The sequence below is a fragment of the Culicoides brevitarsis genome, chromosome 1 (assembly GCF_036172545.1).
Source record: "Culicoides brevitarsis isolate CSIRO-B50_1 chromosome 1, AGI_CSIRO_Cbre_v1, whole genome shotgun sequence".
Taxonomy (NCBI): domain Eukaryota; kingdom Metazoa; phylum Arthropoda; class Insecta; order Diptera; family Ceratopogonidae; genus Culicoides; species Culicoides brevitarsis.
The window spans coordinates 42679817-42699567 of NC_087085.1; the positions used below are offsets into that span (position 1 = coordinate 42679817).

Consider the following 19751-nt stretch of genomic DNA (forward strand, 5'->3'; position numbering starts at 1 on the left):
TGAAAAATACCTGTTTTATCATTATTCTATGTTGTATCTTAATGTTTTGTACAAGAAAGTATTTATTTTGTTATAAAAATGATTAATTAAGTGTAACAAACTTTTATATATATTTATATTTAATTTAATATAAATTGTTAGAATGTACAGTTTTTTACAATTTTCTATTTACAAACTTTCTTAATTTTACGCCGTACCTAATTGTAGTTAGTAACATGTCGTGTCTATATTATATTTTTTTTGTTTCTTATTTATTTGTTTTTATATAGTTCACAGTAAAAAAAAGGGATTAAATAAAATTAAATGTTATTTTTACAAAAAAGAAACAAAATGTAAAGAAAAAGAATTAAAAGTTTATCCGTGAGTTTGAGTTGTACTCTGACACTCGTTTTTTATGTACTGTGAGTTCATTTAATTTTTTCTATATTTTTTTTTATAATTTTTTAATTATAATATTATTTTTTTTTAAATTAAAAAAATTTTTGATTGAAAAATTTAAAGAATTTTTAATTAATTTTTAATTTAAATTAATAATAAACCTTTAAAAATAATTAAAATTAATTTTTGAAATTAAAAAATAAATTAAATAATAATTTTTTTAACTCTATGAATAAAAAAATTAAAATAATATTTTTATTAATTTTTTTAAATACTCAAAAATGTATAAAAATTATGAGAAATAAAAAAATAATTATTATAATATTAATTATTTATAAAAAGTAAAATAAAATAAAATTAAAATTTAATAATTAGAGAAATAATATTAAATTCCGAAACAATAAAATTATTTAATTTTTTTAAATGAATATAAATAATTTAAATTATTTTTAATATATTTTAAAATATTTTTTTGTTACAATTTATAAATATGTAATTTTTATTTTTTAAAAAATAAAAAATTAAAATTAATGTTCTCAATTAAAAAATAAATTTAATAATTTTAATGACGGTATGTAAACAGAAAAGTGAAAAATTTTATTAATTAAAATAAGTTTTTTATTTATATTTTTTTAAATTTATTAAATTCAGTTAAAAATAAAAATTGTTTAATTTATTTTTTAAATTTACAAATTTAATTTATTTTTTTTTTTTTATTTTTTAAAAAATATATGTTTTAATTACATTTTATAAACTGTAAAAAAATATTCTAAAATTAAAAAAAAAAAAATATTTTAATTATTTTAAATTTAAAATAAAATTGAATTATTTCATTATTTAATTAATTATTTTAAAAATTTAAGAAAATTTCGAAAAAAAAAAAATAAAATTAACCCACAGTAAAAACAAATAAACGTTATATAATATATATTTTTTTCTTAACTTGTCATATTGTTATAAACTTACAAAGTATATGTTTGTTATTTATGAATGAAGAAGAAACTTTATTATAACCCCTTTTTTCATATAATAATAATCTTTTTCTTCCCGTAACAACTTTAATCATTTCATTTCATTTTATACGTTATGATGCAAGATGTTGTTGTTCCTCAAACGTTGATGTTATTATTATTACTATATGTCTTTATAACAAGGATTTGAAATTAAATTGAGATCATCGTTCATATTATCTCTTCCGTCTTTCTCTATTTTCCGGATTTTTGCTTCCTTGTTTATTGTAAAATATTTCTTCGTGGTTTTGTGCTTGTGTGTTGCTGAAAACCATTTTTATGTGGCACAAACTGCAGTTTATGATCTTTTTCTCACAATAAATAAAACCCCTAAGACGGGTAATGTTACTTAATAATTGTAACTTATTGTTCGTGTAAAATTTATTTTATTTTATTTCTTTGCAAAATTGTCGACTTTATTTATTTATCGCTCCAAAAAACAAAGAAAATGTTAATTCAAGTTAATTTTTTTTCGCTATTTTATAACAACAACGACACACATTGCATGAGACAACAATAAATCAGTAATCTGCCACGAAAATGTTTCTTCCTTTCGCTCTATTGTTTCGCAATAAATCTCTTTTCGTGATTCTTTGTGGGAAAATCTCGTGCGAGTGTGTGGGAAAAGATTAAATGTAATGATACAACATGGAAAATAGCTTTGATAATTAGTAGACAACCGTTTATCCATTATGATGATAATCCCGTGGAAATGTTTTGTTTACGTAATTAAGACTGATTTTTATTGCAATTTATAATGAACTTTTTCCCATGAGGGAGGAGGGGAGAAAAAATTATCCTTGCTTCATGAGTATTTAAAAAAAGGTGCAGAAAAGGGAAATTTAATAGGATTAAAACGTGTAAAAGATCCCATTTTCTTCTTCTTCTTCGTTTAAATAAAATTATAAGGATTTGAGTCTTTTTGAGAGCGTTCAACCCCTGGATTTAATGAAAAAAGTAAGAGCAATCGAAAAAAATGTTTCACTTTTTATAATTTTTTTTATTCCTTTAAAATTATTTAGATAAAAAAATAATAAAATTTATAGAATATAAAAATTTAATAAAATAATTTTTTTAATTTAATTTTTAATTTTTAATTTTTATTGAAAACAAATAAATTATAATTTAATTTAAAGTTTTTCTTTAAATATTAATTAATTAAATATTTGTTTTTATAAGAATTATTTTTTTAAATTTAAAATAATTAATTAATTTAATTTAGTCAATAATTTAAAAAATATTATATTAATTAAATTTAATTAATTAATTAAATTTAAAAAAAAATTGAAAAAAATTATTTAAAAAAATTAATAAAAAAAAAAATTAAAAACTTAATTAAAAAAATTAAATTTAAAAAAATTAATAAAATTAAAATAATAAATCAACCCGTTTTCACTAATTCATTAAAATGATTGAAAATAAATATAAAATTAAATAAATTAATTTTATTTTATTAAATGCTATAAAATTAATTATATATTTTAATTTTTTCAATTTAATTTTTAATTTATTTAAATTTATTTTTTTTTCATTTAATCAAATGAATATTTTGATTTATTATTTTTTTTTTTATTAATTTTATTTAAAAATAATTTTAATTTTTTTAATTTAATTTTTTTTTTAATTATAGAAAAAAATATTAATTTGTTTTTTTAATCTTAATTTTATATTGGTCAATAACCATATCAATAAAATTCAAAACTTAAAAAATTATAAAAAAAAAAATTAAAATAATTTGAAACATTTTTAAAAATTGCTCCGTCCTTTAAAGAGGAAAAATAAGGTCTGATCTAATTATTAAAAGTTTTAAAGCATTTAAAAAAATTCTACTTTAAAAAAATATTTTTTAATCCTTACTTTATTGTCTTGTCTCTTTAATCTGGTTTCATAAACCAGTCGTCTCCATATTTTTTTAATTCAAAATTTTTAATTTCTTTTGAAATTTATGTCGATATGTATTCATAATATGCCTTTTTTGTATCAAAATAATTTTGATAAATACCTCTTTTCAGTAAATTTAACTTAAAGTTTCAAAGTAGAAGTTTAACTAATCATTAATTCGTTGCTGCACACCTTCGTCTCGTTTTCTAACCAGCTACACAACGAACATTATCTCTTGCATTGTTACTAATATGCCTGTTGTTAAAGTTGCGCTGGCACCAATGTTGGCGTAAAATGTTGTGAATAACAATAAAAATAAGGATGATAAAAACTTTATTTGAGTATTTTGTACAGAATCGACCGCAAAGATGCCACATCCACTATTGTGTTGCACGGCAGCAGGTGTTTCGCCTGAAAAAAACAACAAAACTGTGAGTAACAAAAAATCTCGGTATGTTTGTTTGTTCTTTTATCATGTGATGTTGTTCTCTCGACGAAATATAATTAAAAAATATTGTTTTGAAAAATATTTTTAGCAGGTTGCAGGTCGGATTCTGGCAGGTTGTTTGTTTGTTATTTTTTTTTGTGTATTTTATTTTTTCAATAAAGATACCAAAAAAAAAAACGGGTTGATGGCAACAGCAGTTTTCACAATAAAACCAACCAACCAAGTTGTGAGTTCATAAAATTTTTTTTTTATTTTTTTTTGTAAAAAAATAAATGTTCAGCTTAATAAAATAAAATATTAATGAAATAATGATACAAAAATTACCTTTTTTTTGTTAAGAAAATAAAAAAAAAACTTTGAAAGTTTGTTATTTGCATTAAAAGCCACAAAGAAAAGAAAAAAGAGTTAAAAGTTGTTCTTCTTTGCGTTTTCCTTCGATAGAAAGGCGAAAGAAAATCTCAAAGTGAGATATAAAAAAGGGTAAAAAACAAATAATAAAACAAAAGAACATCCATAAAATGTGGCACGGCTCGTTTTTTTCTTTTTTTTCAATAGAGCTCAACAAATAACAGCTGATTTGTGCAAAAAAAAAACTTTTTTTTTTTTGCAAATCACGACGACATACAACCTCATTTGCGTGAAAAGCGGCATATGTCGCCCAGGTAAACAAAGCTTCTTGAAAGAAATTTTTTTATTATTTTTTTTTTATAGAAAAAATTCAATTACCGTTCAAAACTTGTACATGAGCAGATGCTGTCGATGTATTGTAGACAGAACAGGAGTACATGCCGCTATGCGATTGGTAGGCATGCAAAATTGTTAGTCGACTGTTTTTCCAATTTTTTGACGTGCTGAAAAAATAACAAAAAAAAAATTAATTAAAAGAGTTGATTTTTTTTTGTAATTAAGGAAATGGGTTGGGATGATCCAAATTTATTTTTTTTATGTCAACCTCAATTTATAAAAAAAAAGATTTTAAAAAAGAAAAAAAATATTTAAAAAAATTAAAATTAAGAGAATTTTTTTTAAACAAAATTAAAATGTTCATAATTTAAAAAAAAAGATTTTTTTGCAAAAAGTTTTTTTTTACATATTTTTATAAATTTTCCAAAAATTGACAAAATATTAAAAAAAAATAATTAAAAAAAAATTAATTATAAAAAAAAACTTTGTTCAAAAAAATAGGAAAATTTTAATATTTAAAAAATTTTAAAGGAAAAAAGAAAATTTTTAAAGGAAAAATTTAATTAAATAAAAAATAAAACTTATATCAAATATATTTTTTTAGATTTTTTTTATCGAATTTTTAAAAATTTGATGATTTTTAAAATTTAAAAAAAAATTAATTATTTTTTTATGATATTTGGATTTTATGAAATTAATTTAAAATTAATTGTAAAATAATTAAAAAAAATAGAAAAATTTTATTATTAAAAAAAGTTAAAATTTTAATTTTAATTCAAAAAATAAAAGTTAAATAAAAAAAATAATATTAAAATTTTTATTAAAAATATTCGAGAAAATTTTGAAAAAAAAAATTTAGAAATAAAAAAGTTTTCATATTACAAAAATGTCAAAATGGTAAAATTTAAAAAAAATTTAATTATAAAATAAATTTATTAAAAAAAAAATGAAACATACCTTAAGCTAATTTTAACATCACCCGGTAACGATTCCCCATCCTTCTTCCACTCAATTTTGTGATTGAGATAATGCGGTCCGCGATCTCGCATAACTTTTCCATCCCCATCCGTCGTTGCTTTCTTACTGCTGCTATCACTGTCAATTAAATTTCCTGTCGACTTGCTACCGCTTCCCTTGTTGTCTGATGGCGCAGGCGGCAATGTCGCGAGATACGAAACGGCGACTTGACAAGAAATATCAATTAAACTACCTAATTTATAATAACGATCGTTCACGTCGTGACCCATTTCGTCAACGACTCGAATCGCAGGTGCTGCAAAAATACGAAGAAAAAAAAAGGAAAAAAGTTAATTTGTATCAAGTTGTTGTCGACTCGAGGATGGAATTCTTAAAATAGTCATGAGAGTCTTGTTTTTCCAAGTTGTTTACAACATGTTCATTGAAATAAATAACAGTTTGATGGCATTCATAATGAAAGACGAAGGATTGTTTGTTGTCGAGTTTGTGACTGAATGATCTGCCAACGCGCGCTCGTTCCATCTCATGCGGCACGGCAAATAAATAAATTATTAAGTAAATATCATAAAAGTTTCAAAATTAGTTGTGAGATGCTACTCGAGACGCGCTGAATGAACAACTTTGTGTGTTGACAGGGGAAATTGTTTTGATATGTATTTGATAGTTAAGTGAAAGAGGTTCTCATGGGAGACGAATTATCTTCTTTTTTTGCCGCCGCTGCTACACGAAGTAAATTGTTTTTGACAGTTTTGAAACACAACATGCCAAAGTTGGTCCTTAACTTTGTCTATTCAAGCGAGTCGAGGCGGGATGAAGATGAGTTTCGACCTTGTTGTAGGTCACAGGGAAAAGTCTCTCTCTCAATTTCATTAAAATCTTGTTAAAAACTCCTTCTGTCCTTACCTAAAACTGTCAAATTTGTTGCAAAAACTTTGGGCGGGTGTGTCGATACCTGACACATGTACAGCCCGGCATCCTCTTGGCGTATGGGATTTATGTGAAGACGCCAATTATTGGGATATTGAAATTTTACACCTATTCTTGGGTCGCCCGAATAGGTTACGTTGCCAACAGTTAGCAGAGAAACTTTGTCTGTTGTTCTTTGGATCCACATTACCTGTCAAAAAAGTGTTTGGAAGAGAAAATTATTTTTAACTTTTTTATGTAGTAGAAAATTATATTTTAAAATTTTACAAGAAGCAAAAGACAAATTTTCAGATTTTATAAAAATTTTGAGGTTAGAAATTTTTTCACGCGCGAAAAATTGTAATAAGCCCATGTGAAATTTTGAAATATTTTTTTTATGTTGACTGGGATTAGTTTTTTTTTCTTTTTAAAAATATTTTAAAAAATTAAATTTTTAAATGAAAATTGTTAGAAAAATTATAAATAAAAATTTAAAAATTAAAATTAAATTAAAAGTTTTAAAAATTTATTTTTTTCAGTTAAAATTATTCAAAATTTATTTATTTTTTTATATATTTTATAGGTTTATTTTAAATTCAATTTAAATTAAAAGGTTATTAAATTTAATAAAAATTTTTTTTCAGTTTCAATTTTTTAGCAGTTTTGAGTTATAAAATGATTAAAAATGATAAATTAGAGCCCTCTGACAAATTTCAATCCGTTTGGAGCAAGATTTGACAAAAATTGCTTTGACACAGTTTTTGACACAGTTTTTTTGCTCTTGATTTAGTTTTTAAAACAAAACTATGTCAAAGAAAAAATTTTTTTTCAGTTTCAATTTTTTAGCAGTTTTGAGTTATAAAATGATTAAAAATGATAAATTAGAGCCCTCTGACAAATTTTTATCCATTTGGAGCAAGATTTGACAAAAATTGCTTTGACACAGTTTTTGACACAGTTTTTTTGCTCTTGATTTAGTTTTTAAAACAAAACTATGTCAAAGAAAAAATTTTTTTTCAGTTTCAATTTTTTGGCAGTTTTGAGTTATAAAATGATTAAAAATGATAAATTAGAGCCCTCTGACAAATTTTTATCCATTTGGAGCAAGATTTGACAAAAATTGCTTTGACACAGTTTTTGACACAGTTTTTTTGCTCTTGATTTAGTTTTTAAAACAAAACTATGTCAAAGAAAAAATTTTTTTTTCAGTTTCAATTTTTTGGCAGTTTTGAGTTATAAAATGATTAAAAATGATAAATTTAAGGCCTCTGACAAATTTTTATCCATTTGGAGCAAGATTTGACAAAAATTGCTTTGACACAGTTTTTGACACAGTTTTTTTGCTCTTGATTTAGTTTTTAAAACAAAACTATGTCAAAGAAAAAATTTTTTTTCAGTTTCAATTTTTTGGCAGTTTTGAGTTATAAAATGATTAAAAATGATAAATTAGAGCCCTCTGACAAATTTTTATCCATTTGGAGCAAGATTTGACAAAAATTGCTTTGACACAGTTTTTGACACAGTTTTTTTGCTCTTGATTTAGTTTTTAAAACAAAACTATGTCAAAGAAAAAATTTTTTTTTCAGTTTCAATTTTTTGGCAGTTTTGAGTTATAAAATGATTAAAAATGATAAATTAGAGCCCTCTGACAAATTTATATCCATTTGTAGCAAGATTTGACAAAAATTGCTTTGACACAGTTTTTGACACAGTTTTTTTGCTCTTGATTTAGTTTTTAAAACAAGACTATGTCAAAGAAAAATTTTTTTCTCAGTTTCAATTTTTTGGCAGTTTTGAGTTATAAAATGATTAAAAATGAGAAATTAGAGCCCTCTGACAAATTTTAATCCATTTGGAGCAAGATTGGACAAAAATTGCTTTGACACAGTTTTTGACACAGTTTTTTTGCTCTTGATTTAGTTTTTAAAACAAAACTATGTCAAAGAAAAAATTTTTTTTCAGTTTCAATTTTTTGGCAGTTTTGAGTTATAAATTAATTAAAAATGATAAATTAGAGCCCTCTGACAAATTTTTATCCATTTGGAGCAAGATTTGACAAAAATTGCTTTGACACAGTTTTTGACACAGTTTTTTTGCTCTTGATTTAGTTTTTAAAACAAAACTATGTCAAAGAAAAAATTTTTTTTCAGTTTCAATTTTTTGGCAGTTTTGAGTTATAAAATGATTAAAAATGATAAATTAGAGCCCTCTGACAAATTTTAATCCATTTGGAGCAAGATTTGACAAAAATTGCTTTGACACAGTTTTTGACACAGTTTTTTTGCTCTTGATTTAGTTTTTAAAACAAAACTATGTCAAAGAAAAAATTTTTTTTCAGTTTCAATTTTTTGGCAGTTTTGAGTTATAAAATGATTAAAAATGATAAATTAGAGCCCTCTGACAAATTTTTATCCATTTGGAGCAAGATTTGACAAAAATTGCTTTGACACAGTTTTTGACACAGTTTTTTTGCTCTTGATTTAGTTTTTTTAAAACAAAACTATGTCAAAGAAAAAATTTTTTTTCAGTTTCAATTTTTTGGCAGTTTTGAGTTATAAAATGATTAAAAATGATAAATTAGAGCCCTCTGACAAATTTTAATCCATTTGGAGCAAGATTTGACAAAAATTGCTTTGACACAGTTTTTGACACAGTTTTTTTGCTCTTGATTTAGTTTTTAAAACAAAACTATGTCAAAGAAAAAATTTTTTTTCAGTTTCAATTTTTTGGCAGTTTTGAGTTATAAAATGATTAAAAATGATAAATTAGAGCCCTCTGACAAATTTTAATCCATTTGGAGCAAGATTTGACAAAAATTGCTTTGACACAGTTTTTGACACAGTTTTTTTGCTCTTGATTTAGTTTTTAAAACAAAACTATGTCAAAGAAAAAATTTTTTTTCAGTTTCAATTTTTTGGCAGTTTTGAGTTATAAAATGATTAAAAATGATAAATTAGAGCCCTCTGACAAATTTTAATCCATTTGGAGCAAGATTTGACAAAAATTGCTTTGACACAGTTTTTGACACAGTTTTTTTGCTCTTGATTTAGTTTTTAAAACAAAACTATGTCAAAGAAAAAATTTTTTTTTCAGTTTCAATTTTTTGGCAGTTTTGAGTTATAAAATGATTAAAAATGATAAATTAGAGCCCTCTGACAAATTTTAATCCATTTGGAGCAAGATTTGACAAAAATTGCTTTGACACAGTTTTTGACACAGTTTTTTTGCTCTTGATTTAGTTTTTAAAACAAGACTATGTCAAAGAAAAATTTTTTTTTCAGTTTCAATTTTTTGGCAGTTTTGAGTTATAAAATGATTAAAAATGATAAATTAGAGCCCTCTGACAAATTTTAATCCATTTGGAGCAAGATTTGACAAAAATTGCTTTGACACAGTTTTTGACACAGTTTTTTTGCTCTTGATTTAGTTTTTAAAACAAAACTATGTCAAAGAAAAAAATTTTTTTCAGTTTCAATTTTTTGGCAGTTTTGAGTTATAAAATGATTAAAAATGATAAATTAGAGCCCTCTGACAAATTTTAATCCATTTGGAGCAAGATTTGACAAAAATTGCTTTGACACAGTTTTTGACACAGTTTTTTTGCTCTTGATTTAGTTTTTAAAACAAAACTATGTCAAAGAAAAAATTTTTTTTCAGTTTCAATTTTTTGGCAGTTTTGAGTTATAAAATGATTAAAAATGATAAATTAGAGCCCTCTGACAAATTTTAATCCATTTGGAGCAAGATTTGACAAAAATTGCTTTGACACAGTTTTTGACACAGTTTTTTTGCTCTTGATTTAGTTTTTAAAACAAAACTATGTCAAAGAAAAAATTTTTTTTCAGTTTCAATTTTTTGGCAGTTTTGAGTTATAAAATGATTAAAAATGATAAATTAGAGCCCTCTGACAAATTTTAATCCATTTGGAGCAAGATTTGACAAAAATTGCTTTGACACAGTTTTTGACACAGTTTTTTTGCTCTTGATTTAGTTTTTAAAACAGAACTATGTCAAAGAAAAAAAATTTTTTCAGTTTCAATTTTTTGGCAGTTTTGAGTTATAAAATGATTAAAAATGATAAATTAGAGCCCTCTGACAAATTTTAATCCATTTGGAGCAAGATTTGACAAAAATTGCTTTGACACAGTTTTTGACACAGTTTTTTTGCTCTTGATTTAGTTTTTAAAACAAAACTATGTCAAAGAAAAAATTTTTTTTCAGTTTCAATTTTTTGGCAGTTTTGAGTTATAAAATGATTAAAAATGATAAATTAGAGCCCTCTGACAAATTTTTATCCATTTGGAGCAAGATTTGACAAAAATTGCTTTGACACAGTTTTTGACACAGTTTTTTTGCTCTTGATTTAGTTTTTAAAACAAAACTATGTCAAAGAAAAAATTTTTTTCAGTTTCAATTTTTTGGCAGTTTTGAGTTATAAAATGATTAAAAATGATAAATTAGAGCCCTCTGACAAATTTTAATCCATTTGGAGCAAGATTTGACAAAAATTGCTTTGACACAGTTTTTGACACAGTTTTTTTGCTCTTGATTTAGTTTTTAAAACAAAACTATGTCAAAGAAAAATTTTTTTTTCAGTTTCAATTTTTTGGCAGTTTTGAGTTATAAAATGATTAAAAATGATAAATTAGAGCCCTCTGACAAATTTTTATCCATTTGGAGCAAGATTTTTGCTTTGACACAGTTTTTGATTTTTTTGCTCTTGATTTAGTTTTTAAAACAAAACTATGTCAAAGAAAAAAATTTTTTTCAGTTTCAATTTTTTGGCAGTTTTGAGTTATAAAATGATTAAAAATTAAATTAGAGCCCTCTGACAAATTTTTATCCATTTGGAGCAAGATTTGACAAAAATTGCTTTGACACAGTTTTTGACACAGTTTTTTTGCTCTTGATTTAGTTTTTAAAACAAAACTATGTCAAAGAAAAAATTTTTTTTCAGTTTCAATTTTTTGGCAGTTTTGAGTTATAAAATGATTAAAAATGATAAATTAGAGCCCTCTGACAAATTTTAATCCATTTGGAGCAAGATTTGACAAAAATTGCTTTGACACAGTTTTTGACACAGTTTTTTTGCTCTTGATTTAGTTTTTAAAACAAAACTATGTCAAAGAAAAAATTTTTTTTCAGTTTCAATTTTTTGGCAGTTTTGAGTTATAAAATGATTAAAAATGATAAATTAGAGCCCTCTGACAAATTTTAATCCATTTGGAGCAAGATTTGACAAAAATTGCTTTGACACAGTTTTTGACACAGTTTTTTTGCTCTTGATTTAGTTTTTAAAACAAAACTATGTCAAAGAAAAAAAATTTTTTCAGTTTCAATTTTTTGGCAGTTTTGAGTTATAAAATGATTTAAAATGATAAATTAGAGTCCCTCTGAAAAATCCATTTGGAGCAAGATTTGACAAAAATTGCTTGACACAGTTTTTGACACAGTTTTTTTGCTCTTGATTTAGTTTTTAAAACAAAACTTGTCAAAGAAAAAATTTTTTTTCAGTTTCAATTGGCAGTTTTGAGTTATAAAATAATTAAAAATGATAAATTAGAGCCCTCTGACAAATTTTTATCCATTTGTCAGTCAAAGAAAAAAATTTTTTTCATAAAATGATTAAAAATAATAAATTAGAGCAGTTTTGAGTTATAAAATGATTAAAAATTATAAAATGAAAAATTAGCATTGGAGCAAAATTTGAAAAAATTTTTGACACAGTTTTTTTGCTCTTGATTTAGTTTTTAAAACAAAACTATGTCAAAGAAAAATTTTTAAAAAATCTAAAATTTGCTCTTTAATCTTTCAAATTTTTGTAAAATATATTTTTTTTAAATTAAATTCTTACCGTTTTATCTTTTAACATCCCTACTCTACAATTCAGAATCGCCTCTGTGCCCAAATGAAACCCTACTTGCAGCGCTCCGCTGTCGTTCGTGCCATTTACGGGTTCCTCGAAAAATGGACCCCAATGATGGTCATGATGATGCTTCGAATAAGGCCTTTGGTTTGCGATTCGAGGTCGCAATGCTGGAAGTGTTGGAACTATGACTGAAAAAAATTTTTCAAGTAAATTTTTTGACAAATTTAAAATTTTTTAAAAAATTCTTACAAGGTCTAAATGTCGTCGTTCTCTCATAACTACTTGTTGAGGCAGTTTCATCCCCATTATTATTATTAATATTTGTATTATCTCTACTGCTACTGCTACTTTTATTATTATTGTTGTCGTTACTATTGTGTTGCTGCTGCTGCTCTTCAATGGCCCTCGTTGTAGTTGCTCGAGTTGTTGTTGGCAACAAAGGCGACGTTTTGCCATCATTCTCATTATTCACGGTGCTATTGCTGCTTGTTGTCATAACTAATGGCTGCGCTGCATTTGTAACAAAATTGCTTTGTTCTTCGGCAACGATGCTCGTCGTCGTCGTCGTTTTTGGAAGAGCAATTGTCGATGGCGATGAAGTTGGAGACTCAATCGTCACCGTTTGAGAAGTTGTTTGTTGTTGCGGCTTTATCGTCGTGCCATTCGTGAAGTTTGTGATTGAATTAGTTGTTGGCGTCACGAGGATAGAAGATGACGTTGAAGCAATGTTGCTTGTCATGTTGGCTAAATTCGTGTCATCTGTCGTTTGAGCCGTTGTTTTGACATCTGTCGAGAATTAAAAGCCGTTTGAGTTAAAATTGGTTTTAAAAAATTACTCAGAAAATTAAAAATTGAGGAATTTCTTATAAAAAATTATTAATGTGCATTGGGATAAAATTTAAGAATTTGCATTGGGATAAAATTTAAAAATGTGCATTGGGATAAAATTTAAAAATGTGCATTGGGATAAAATTTAAGAATTTGCATTGGGATAAAATTTAAAAATGTGCATTGGGATTAAATTTAAGAATTTGAATTGAGAGTCTAAATTCACTTCTTGGAGCGTCATAAAGGAACAAATATGAGTTAAATTAACACCTTAAGATGTAAAATTAAACCCTTAATAGTTCAACGGATAACAAAAGCCACAAAAACTCACCTATGAGACATACTAATATGAATGCAATTGTCGCCAATGCGACATTGCAATAACGATTATATGATGTGCAACAAAATCGGTTCATCACTATTTGATATAATTTTTGATGCTGATGATATTGACACGTGATTGCTGTTATGCATTGGATTGTGATAAATAGTTTTTCATTTATTTCATATGCGTGCCGAACGCGAGAGAGACGAAGAGACTTTGCGATGACAAATGATGGGCTGCCTCGATAACCGCCGCGACAATAAAATCAATGATTTTCACTGCAATCTGTCAATCCGGCGGTTAGTTATTTCGTGTTTTGATCGATTTGGCTGTTCGTTCTTGCATTCATCTGAAAAGAGAAAAACAAAACAAAAATTGGTTTATTAGATATGATAGCTTGGCATGAAAAATGAATTATCCGTTCATTGAACAGGCAATCAACAACAAATATACACAATGTCATAAACATAGCAAAAGCGCCATCAAATGCAGACTTTTGTGTAACACAGTGCAAATTGAATTTCAACTTCATGCACAACTAGTTGGTTCTTTCAAAGTTGTTCTTTCTATTGAATTTTACAAAGAAAAAAAAAGATCGCAAATTGCATTTCGTTTAGTTGCTCTTCTTTTCAAGTGCGGGAGAATCCCGTCAATACAACTTTATTATTGCTTTTCTGTCTCGTTTTACATCATTTTTTATGATATTTCATAAAAAACTTACTTTGTAGTAAAAATATCGTCTTTCATATTGATGAGGAGTACGAAATTGAGAAAAATCTATTTTAACGATCTTTTATCCCAATAAGCAATTCAAACAACTTTTTAAATATGTCAAACAAAAATAAAATAAAATAACGGAAAAAAATTATTTAAAATTTAAAAGAAAAATTTCAAGATCAGCTGATCTTCGATCTGTCAGATCTTTGTTATGATCGCTTTAGATCAAAAGATCGTAATTTTTTTAACAATTTAAACCTTAAGTCTTCTTTTACATTTTAATGAATAAATTATTATCTGCTGTAAAAAAACAGAAAAATTTTTAATTGATCAGTTAAGATCAGTTGATCTTTAAAAAAATGATCTTAAGATCTTTCAAAAATATTAAAAATTTTTGAAAATTGCAAAAGACGCTTAATTTTTTTTTTAATAGAAACGGTTAAATTTATTTTTCTACTTTTTTTAAATCCTACTTTAAAATAAAGATAAGCTGATCAAAAGTGAATTTCACGAAAAAATAAACTAAGAAGATTAAAAAAGTGATTCAATATCGATTTTCGCTTGAGAAGGAAGAACAATATAAGAAGACTTTAAAAACGGAAATCCTTAACAACCGTTCTCACTAAAGATAAAACCCGTAATTATTCACTCTATGAGAAAATTTATCACCCTTTCTCCCATTAAACCAACGCAGAAATAATTATCATCTTTTATTAACATAAATTCTACCGCATAAAAAAATATTTTTTTTTTATCTGAACGTATTTTTTCGTTCATCACGCTCGCGGCGCAATTTGTGCAACAAACCACAATGCCAAGATACGCGAGACAAACAGCAACAGCAACAACCGCGCTAAAGTATATAAGCATTCTCTTATCTCATTATTTAAAAGTACTCGGACATAATGAACTAAAAAAGTGGTTGAAACGGAGATAAGCGAGACTCCATGCCACGCTCTGTTTATTAAATACGTAATAAAGTGCCTTTTGTCTGTCTGGATATATTTTAATTCATCATTTTGTGAGTTGTTAATTTTTTTCCCGTCTCTCTCCTTCGTCGTCGTCGTCGTAGTATTTTTGCATTCTCCCGCTCACCGAATTGCTTTTTGTTTTAATTTTATTCTTTTTTTGCATGAATAAACTGGGAATCTGCTTTTAATTTGGTGTCGTTCTCGGTATTGTCGGCACTACTCTGCTCTGATATTAAATAAGCATGAATGATTACAACAACAAAAAAATCAACAGCAGTCGACACTCTTAATTCGCGGTAGATTCATTTGCTCTGCAGATACGATTATTTTATTAATTTTTACGCGTGACGACGTAAAATGAAATTAAATTAATTTTTTAAAAAAGAAGGAATTATTCGTTTTTTGGTAGTATTAATTTTTTATGTACTATATTGTTTTAGTTAATTTTTATTTTTGAATTTTTTTTAAAGACTTTAAAAATAATTTTTTATTAAATTTAAAAAAAAAATAATTTTTAATTCATTAGTTTTTAATTTTTTTATTTTATTTAAAACATTTTTTTGTTTTATAAGAAAATTAAAAAAAAAATAATTAAAATAAAAATATTTTCATAAAAAATGATTAAAAAGTCAATTTAGTTAAATTAGGTATCTTAAAAATTTAAAATTTATTTTTTTCAAAAAGGATTTTATTTTAATTATTTAATATATTAGAAAAAAATAATTGAAAATAAAATAAAATTATTAGGTAGTTTTAAATTATTTTTGAAATAAAAAAATATAATGTTTAAGTTTTAATTCATGATTTTTTTTTAATTTTTTTATAAATTAAGAAAAAAATAATGAAATATAAAAAAAAAATAAATAATAAAAAAAAATTAATTAAAATAAATAAAAAAAATATTAAAATTAAATATTTAAAAAAAAAAATATAAAATATTTAGTGTTAAATTATTTTAGAATTTAAAAGTATTTTTTTTATTTATTTACGAGAGTTTAAAAAACTAAAATTTAAATCAAAATAAATTTTAAAAAATTTGTTTTATATTTTATTAAAATTTTATTTAAAAAAAATAATTTATTAAAAAAAAATATAAAAAATATTTTTTTATAAAAAAAATACTTCAATGAAAATTGTTCGCTAATTCAACCAACTTTAATATTATTATTTTGTATGCATTGATTACAAACAGACAGGCAAACACAGACAAGCATCTCACTGCCTCGAATAAAAGGTAGAGTGCATGAAATTATCTCGCACAGCAAGAAATTTGAGAATTTATAAAAATAAACAACGAAACGGAGTTGAACGTATTTTTTATGTCTAACAAAGGGGGGAGGAAAGTATTAATGAAAGCTGTCAAGAGAAAAGTTAATTAGCATTTTAAATGTTGCTCAAAAACGTAAACAATCCTTGACGTGAATTGAGGTCATTGAATGATGGAAACGCACGGTACTTTTTAAGAAAAAATTTCCTTTTAAGATGAAAAAATGTAACATTTAAAGAAAAACATGACACGTGGAAGGAAGCAATAAAAACAAACGAAAGCAAAGCATTTTCTTGATTGATTACAAGTTTTTTTTCTCACACGCACGCCTTTTTCTCACATTTATCTTCGGTCTCTGTGCCTTCGTGCGTTGTCGCGTGAATGGACTTGAATTGTGACAGATCTGAAGTAACATTTTTTTTTCAGCGAACCTTTTTTTGTTACGTGAAAAAAAAATAAGAATGAAAAAAAGGATAAAAATAACTAAAGTGTAAAATAACAACATAAAAAACAGTAGAAAGAGAATAAAAACAACTTTTTTCCGGAAAAAAATATTAATAGAATCATTCCAACAATTTTTTTTTCATCAATTAATAGAGAAATTCATACTGACAACAATTCAATGGAATTTTGTTACAAAAATTTTTGACAAATTTCAATTGACCATTTTTCAATACTGACATAATTTGTTGTTTTTAAATTTCAATCAAAACATTTTTGTTTGGATTTTAGCTTGAAATTTGATATATATTCATTGCACATTTTCCGTACAATCAATTTTAATTGAACAAAAAGCTCGAAATTCAATCCAGCCAAAAATGTCGAATAACAATTTTTTGAAGCGCCCTCTAGACGACAGCGTCATGAATTATCACAGATCAAAATTCATAACCAACAAAAATTTATCATCAAGGTAAGACGATGAAATTCACACTAAAAGCTTAATGTATTTTTAACGGCAAAATAGGTGTTACTGAAGCCAGCTAATTACCCATTCAACTTTACATAATTTAATATGAAACGAGATGCTTATGAAATTATGTTTCTTTAATCATCTTTTTGTTCGACACAAAACACAAGCTGCCATAAAAGCACATTTATAATACAAGAACACACAAAAAAGATAAATATTTGCACCTTTCATGTAGCTGAAGGAAACCTGTTGCATTTTTTTTAGAACTCATAGATTCTTTTATCAAGAGCTGATCCTTTTAAATTTTTATTCAAGAGCTTTTGAATTTTTTTTTTGTTTATTTAAATTTCTATTTTAAATGAGAGTTTGAAAAATAATGAACAAAATGGTTTCCTTTTTTATTATTTTTTTGAGGAGTATAAAAATGTAAAGATCTAAAAGATCAACTTAGATCCGATCTTTTTTTCTAACAGATCTCCGTTAATTTATTTTAAGATCATCTTAGATCATCATTTCACAGGTTTTTATCGAAATGCTATTAAAAAATAATTTTTATATAAATTTGTTTTTTATTTAAAAATTTAATTAAAATTATTTTTTTATTTAAATTTAATTAAAAATTTAAATTATTTAAAATTATTTTTTTTATTTAATTTTTTAATGAAACTAATTTAACTATCATTAAATTTTAAATTTATTTTTTTATTTAAAAAAAATTATTTAAAATTTATTTTTTAAATTAATTTTAATTTTTTAATGAAATTATTGTAATTATCATTAAATTTAAAATTTATTTTATTTATTAAAAAAAATAATTTTTATTTAAAATAATAATTTATTTAATTTATGTAAAAAATATTTTTTTATTTAAATTTTATTAATTTGAAAAATTAATTTTTAAATATTTTTTTTATTATAGAAACTTTTAAAGTACTTAGAAATTGATAAAAGACGCTCAAGCAAATAATTTCAAGTCTCAAATTTTCTTACCTATTCCTTATTGAAAAACCCATGAATAACAAGCTTAAATGAGAATTTTAACACTCATTTCGTTTCTTTGTGTAAGTACTCCTCTTTTTTACTCAAGCGCATCCATTGTTTCATACTTTTCAAATTGTTTTCCAAACACACGAAACAATAGGAAACTATTTATTTGTTCTTTTGTGCGTCGTTGCTCCATTCAAACATGCATTCATTCATTTTCTCTCCTTCACTCCTTTGCATGAAAGATGAGCTTTTCATAAAGTGCCTTGCTTTTTTTCCATTATTCTCGAGACAGACTTGTGATGTATTTAAAATGGGATGCCTTTGAAAATAGTTCAAAAAGTGAATAAGGATATGAGCAAACATTATTTGAATGCCTTTTTCCTAACAAAAAAGTGCGAAGAATTGCAATAATAAAGAAATATTTTTTCTTTTAACAGAAAATGTGGTTTGCGTAAGTCAAAAAGAAAAAAAAAATCAAAATCTCGTATCGGATGACATTAAAACGACACGCATGGCATCAAAAAAAGCTCATTAAGGGCTTCATTACACTTATCACTGCCGCTTTATTAACTGTCGCCTTAACAAGTAAACCGAGAATCATATTTCACTGTCACGATAATAAGGTTGTCGTCTGTCTTGCTTCTTACGCAACTCCCACTTTTGTGCACACGATTCGCTCAACATCTGCGACCTGAATTGCTGTTGATGTTGTGCGAAAAGTGTGTTGTTGTTATTTGAGCGCGGCGAAACTGAGACGAAGAGAGTAATAAAATAAAAGAAAAAAAAATAAATGATGAACAATGAAACTGCCATAACGACTTCTGCGGAAATTCCTTCTGGATTTGGAATTTATTGTTGTTTACAAGGCACGTGAGAAAGACATTTTAATTGATTGATTGGAATCAATCAAAGTTTAATTTGTTCACAGGAATCTTGTTAGGTAAGTTACATGACACCGATTTGTTAATTTAATTTTTTTTTTGATTTATTTTCAGATTTGAAGCTTTCTGAAGAGCGAAATTTTCAAAAAAAAAAAAAAAATTTCTTTTTGAAAATTTTAAAAGTTTAAACATTCAATTAACGCAAAATTCTCTCATATACAAAGGATCATTGCTCATTAATGAAATGGCAAGAAAAGTGAAAACAGATACTGAAATGAGTGAATTTAAGAAAGAACTAGAAAAATACGTAAAAAATCGAATCCAATCGAATCTTATATTAAAGAGGTAAAAAGAGGTATACGCTAAAAAATTGTCTAAAATCTCAAAAGCTCATTTCAGAATTTTGAAATTAGGTTTTTTCGACTACTTCAGGTCATACTAACACAAAACTATCAAAAAATCTCAAAGCTCAAAAACAAATTTATTCGAAATTATTTCCAAAAATCAAGTTTAAGAAATCAAGCTCAAAATCTATTCCAATTAATTCAAACCAAGCATATTAAAAAAAATACGACAAAAATCCTGAAGCCTCAGAATTTGAAGAAAAAATTTTCACATTACTCGATTTCATCATTTCATCGAAAAAAAAATGGCATGAGATTTTTTTAATGGCTTTGTGTTAGTTAGGCCTAAAATAGTCAAAAAAAC

General features: G+C 24.8%; 1 protein-coding gene across 1 annotated transcript; it reads right to left on the bottom strand.

Moving 5' to 3' along the window:
- Positions 1-3483: 3483 nt before the first annotated feature.
- On the bottom strand, positions 3484-13429 carry LOC134837871 (uncharacterized). Its single transcript, XM_063853263.1, has 7 exons — positions 13314-13429; positions 12404-12940; positions 12140-12342; positions 6283-6496; positions 5359-5674; positions 4444-4568; positions 3484-3680 (listed from the first exon to the last, which is right to left on the bottom strand). The coding sequence occupies exons 1-7, from the start codon at positions 13396-13398 to the stop codon at positions 3484-3486; spliced, it is 1677 nt and encodes a 558-aa protein (XP_063709333.1). The 5' UTR covers positions 13399-13429.
- Positions 13430-19751: the final 6322 nt, after the last annotated feature.